At 53.8% G+C, this 5,282-nt stretch overlaps 1 protein-coding gene across 1 annotated transcript in view; it reads left to right on the forward strand.

Annotated features, from left to right (window-relative positions):
- MYO9B (myosin IXB) overlaps nt 1-5,282 on the forward strand; it is a 144,931-nt gene that overhangs the window by 118,919 nt on the left and 20,730 nt on the right. The window contains exons 20-22 of the mRNA XM_011991046.1: nt 912-1,829; nt 4,225-4,291; nt 4,617-4,741. Coding sequence (XP_011846436.1) covers nt 912-1,829; nt 4,225-4,291; nt 4,617-4,741 — 1,110 coding nt within the window. The remainder of the gene's footprint in view (nt 1-911; nt 1,830-4,224; nt 4,292-4,616; nt 4,742-5,282) is intronic.

Below are 5,282 nucleotides of genomic sequence, written 5' to 3' on the forward strand. Positions count from 1 at the left end.
GAGGCTTAGGTGGGAGGATCACTTGAGCCCAGGAGTATGAGACCAGCCTGGCCAACATAGCAAGATGCCATCTCTACACAAAATTAAAGAGTTAGCTAGGTGTGGTGATGCACACCTGTAGCCCCAGCTATTCAGGAAGCTGAGGCAGGAGGATCACCTGGGTCTGGGCTGTGGTGGCTGCAGTGAGCTATGATCACACCACTGCACTCCAGCCTGAGTGACAGAGTCAGACACTGTCTCTAGAAACCAAACAGGTTGGGCGTATTGGCTCACACCTGTAAGGCCAGCACTTTGGAAGGCCAAGGCAGGCAGATCACATGAGTTTGAGACCAGCCTGGCCAACATGGCAAAACCTCATCTCTACTAAAAATACAAAAATTCGCCGGGCGTGGTGGTGTATGTCTATAATCTCAGTTACTGGGGAGGCCGAGGCACAAGAATCACTTGAACCCAGGAGGCAGAGGTCGCAGCGAGCCAAGATGGTGCCACTGCATTCCAGCCTGGATGACAGAGTGAGACTTTGTCTCAAACATAAAATAAAATAAATAAAAATAAAAACAAAACAAAAAGCCTCCTAGAAAAAGACTCAAGGGAAAGCCCACAGTGGACCCCAAACGAGTTTGAGGCTTCTTAACAGAACCCACCCACCACAGCCCCAACAAGGGTCCTCTCCCCTAACAAGGCAGCCAGGCAGACACAGGGCAGGAGTATCTGTGACACTGAGGGGGCACCACCCTCAGCCTCCTTTCCTGATCGAGGAGATTCCTGCTTTCCAGAAACATCTCTCAGGGCCACTAGGCACAGGCGAAGCCCCGTCTGCAGCCCACAGGCTGGGGGTCCCATCGGAACTCAGTGGGAGGTGGAAGGAAGGTTTGTTTCTGAACCAGCTGTCTGCTTTTTCCTCACTCCAGCTTCAGCCGGATGATCTTGGAGAAGCAGAAGGCAGAGGAGAAGGAGAGGGAAGCCCTGGAAGCCGAAAGAGCAGGCGCTGAGGAGGGCGGGCTGGGTCAGGCGGCCGGCGGGCAGCAGGTAGCTGAGCAGGGGCCAGAGCCGGCAGAGGATGGCAGGCACCTGGCATCAGAGCCTGAGGTGTGGCCAAGTGACAGGTCCCCGCCAGAGCACTCCTCACCTGAGAAGGAGGCCCCAAGCCCAGAGAAGACTCTCCCGCCCCAGAAAACCGTGGCCGCTGAAAGTCACGAGAAAGTCCCCAGCAGCCGGGAGAAGCGTGAGTCGCGTCGGCAAAGAGGGCTGGAGCACGTCAAGTTCCAGAACAAACACATTCAGTCCTGCAAGGAGGAGAGCGCCCTCAGAGAACCTTCCAGAATGGTCACCCAGGAGCAAGGGGTGAGTCTCCTGGAAGACAAAAAGGAGAGCAGAGAAGATGAAACCCTTCTAATCGTAGAGACGGAGGCTGAGAACACGTCCCAAAAGCAGCCCACAGAGCAACCCGAGGCCATGGCAGTTGGCAAGGTCTCTGAAGAAACCGAGAAGATGCTGCCGGCTGGGAGCCCCAGGTCCGGCCAGGTGGAGCGGCCGACCAGCCTGGCCTTGGACAGCAGGATCAGCCCACCAGCCCCCGGCAGCACCCCCGAGACCCCCGAGGACAAGAGCAAACCTTGTGGCAGCCCAAGGGTTCAGGAAAAGCCCGACAGCCCCGGAGGCTCCACACAGATCCAGCGGTACCTGGACTCCGAGCGGCTAGCCAGCGCCGTGGAGCTGTGGCGGGGCAAAAAGCTGGTGGCCGCCGCCAGCCCTAGTGCCATGCTCAGCCAGTCCCTGGACCTCAGCGACAGACACCGGGCCACAGGGGCAGCCCTCACGCCCACAGAGTAAGCCCCACACCCTCTTCTGTCTGAGCACCAGGGTCCAGGCCAGGTGGGCAAGGCCAGGGGCAGTACCACACATCCTGGAAACACGTGTGTGATCATGCCCAGTGGGTGTGCGGAAGCCCTGAGGGAGGAGGACAAGCAGGGCATGCTAAAGGCCAAGTGAAAACAAGGCACCCAGCCAGGGCCCAGGCTGGGACCCGGAGCCTTGAGGGGTCCCCAGAAGGAGCTGTGCTCATATAGAAAGGTCCTGGCTTTGAGGGAGGTGGCTCCTCAGGTCAAGGTCCCTGCTCCCCAGCAATCTTGGGCCTTGGTTTCTAATTGGTGAACAGGACTAACTATACTCCTTGGGGTTAAAAGAGCAGGGGCTCGCTCTGCCTGAGCCTTAGTAAGCCAAGTGTCGGTGGCTTGGAATCTCCAGCTCCCTCTTCCAGAGGGCCTGCAGGACCAAAGGAAAGCAGTCAGGCAGGAGACAGGCCTTCCCTGCAGCAGGCCTGCTCAGCCTCCCACTGCTTGTATTGGGGGCCGGATCATTCTCTGCAGTGGGGCTGTCCTGTGTATCATAGGATGTTGAGCAGCATCCCTGGCCTCCACTTACCACGTGCCAGGAGTATCATAAATAGATGATGGATGGAGTGAGGGAGAGAGAAAGGGAAGGATGTGTGGATGGGTGGGTGAGTGGATGGATGGATGGATGGATAATAGAGATGATGGAGGGATGGATGGAAGGAAGATAGAGATGATGGAGGGATGGATGGATGGAAAATGGATAGAGGCGATGGAAGACAGATACAGATGATGGATGAAGGGATAGATAGATAGAAAACAGGTAGTAATGATGGATAGAGGCATGGATAGATAGATGGATGGATGGTACAGATGATGGATGGATAGAAGATGGGTAGAGATTAGGCTGGGCGCGATGGCTCACGCCTGTAATCCCAGCACTTTGGGAGGCCGAGAGTTTGAGAGGAGTTCGAGACCAGCCTGGCCAACATGATGAAACTCTGTCTCTACTAAAAATACAAAAATTAGCTGGGCGTAGTGGCACATGCCTGTAATCCCAGCTACTCGGGAGGCTGAGACAGGAGAATCGCTTAAACCTGGGAAGCGGAGGTTGCAGTGAGCTGAGATCAAGCCACTGCACTCCAACCTGTGTGACGGAGATGAGACTCCATCTGAAAAAAAAAAAAAAAGATGGGTAGAGATTATGGATGGAAGCAAGATAGATGCCAATGATAGATGGATGGAAGGAAGATAGGTAGAGACGATGAATGGAGGGACGGAAGATAGGTAGAGATGATGGATGGATGGATGGATGGACAGACAGAAGGATGGGTAGATGGCTAGAAGATAGAGAGCTGATGGATGGAGGGATGGAGAGAAGATAGGTAGACATTATGGATGGAAGATAGAGATGATGGAGGAATGGATGGGTAGAAGATAAGTAGAGCCGGGTGTGGTGGCTCACACCTAGAATCCCAGGCCGAGCCGGATGGATCACCTGAGGTCAGGAATTTGAGACCAGCCTGGCCAACGTGGCAAAACCCCACGTCTCTACTAAAAATACAAAAATTAGCTGGACGTGTTGGCGCATGCCTGTAATCCCAGCTACTCGCGAGGCTGAGGCAGGAGAATCACTTGAACCTGGGAGGCGGAGGTTGCAGTGAGCCGAGATCACGCCATTGCACTCCAACCTGAGCAAACAAGAGCAAAACTCCATCTAAAAAAATAAAAATAAAATAAAGATAGGTAGAGATGATAGATGAAGAGATAGATGGAAGACAGATAAAGAGGATGGATGGGTGGAAGGTAGAGACAATGAGTAGAAGGATGGATGGATAGATAGATAATTAGTAGAAGGATGGATGGATAGATAGACAATTAGTAGAAGGATGGACGGATGGATAGATAGACAATGAGTAGAAGGATGGATGGATGGATAGATAGATTAGATAGACAATTAGTAGAAGGATGGATGGATGGATGGATAGATAATGAGTAGAAGGATGGATGGATGGATGGATAGATAGATAGATAGATAGATAGATAGATAGATAGATAGATAGATAGGCAGGCAGACAGGCTCTCTTGGGCTAAGGCAAGGTTTCCTACCCTTCACACTCAACATCTGGGGCCGGACCACTCTGGAGTGGAGACCATTCTCTGTCGGGTATTGAGTAGCATCCCTGCCCTCTACTCACCAGATGCCAGAAGTACCCACCCACTCCTTTCCCCCCACCTCAGTGGTGACAACCAAAACTCTCTAGACATTGCCAAGTGTCCCCTGGCAGGGTCACAACTGCCCAAGGGTCACAACTGCCTAAGAACCACTGAGACAAGAGAATGCCACTGACTCGCTCTAGTCAGTAAAAGCCATGTTTCTGTGATCTCACAGGGAGAGGCGCATCTCCTTCTCCACGAGCGATGTCTCCAAGCTCCTCCCATCCCCGGCCAAGGCTCAGGTAACAACAACGTGGTGAAACCCCATCTCTACTAAAAATACAAAAAATAGCCAGGTGTGGTGGCGCGTGCCTGTAACCCCAGCTACTCTGGAGGCTGAGGCAAGAGAATCGCTTGAACCCGATGGCAGAGTGGAGGTTGTAGTGAGCTGAGACCAAGCCACTGCACTCCAGCCTGGGCAACAGAGTGAGACTCTGTCTCAAAGAAAAAAAAAAAAAAAGCGGGAAGTGAGGTGGGTGGATGGAGTGTAAATGCCTGCAGGGGCTTCACCATCTAGTACAGGCCTGCCAGCCTTTCCTTAGCAGCCCTCCCCGCACCATCTTGCAGCCTGCAACAGAAACCGCGGACGGAGAGCGAAGCATGAAGAAGCCGGCTGTCCAGAAGAAGAAGCCAGGTGACGCATCCTCCATCCCAGACGCAGGGCTGTCCCCGGGCTCTCAGGTCGACTCTAAGTAAGTATGGGGCTTGGGGGAAACTCAGGCCACCAGAGGATGCCCGGGGTCCCTGCCAGGGCCTCGCAGCATTGTGGCCTCCTAAACCAATCATATTTACAAAGCACGTTCGCGAAGGCATTTGCTCAGTAGAAACTGCATGAGGCAGCCAGGCGTGGTGGCTCACGCCTGTAATCCCAGCAGTTTGAGAGGCCGAGACGGATGGATCACTTGAGGTCAGGAGTTGGAGACCAGCCAGGCCAACATGGTGAAACCCCATCTCTACTAAAAATACAAAAATTAGTTGGGCATGATTGCACACACCTATAATCCCAGCCACTCGGAAGGCTGAGGCAGGAGAATCGCTTGAACTCGGGAGGTGGAGGTTGCAGTGAGCCGAGATCACACCACTGCACTCCAGCCTGGGTGACGGAGGAAGACTCCATCTCGGGAAAAAAAAAAAAAGCTGGCCGGGCGTGGTGGCTCAAGCCGGTAATCCCAGCACTTTGGGAGGCCGAGACGGGCGGATCACGAGGTCAGGAGATCGAGACCATCCTGGCTA

This window comes from Mandrillus leucophaeus, unplaced genomic scaffold (genome assembly GCF_000951045.1).
Source record: "Mandrillus leucophaeus isolate KB7577 unplaced genomic scaffold, Mleu.le_1.0 Scaffold11, whole genome shotgun sequence".
NCBI classification, from domain to species: Eukaryota; Metazoa; Chordata; class Mammalia; order Primates; family Cercopithecidae; genus Mandrillus; species Mandrillus leucophaeus.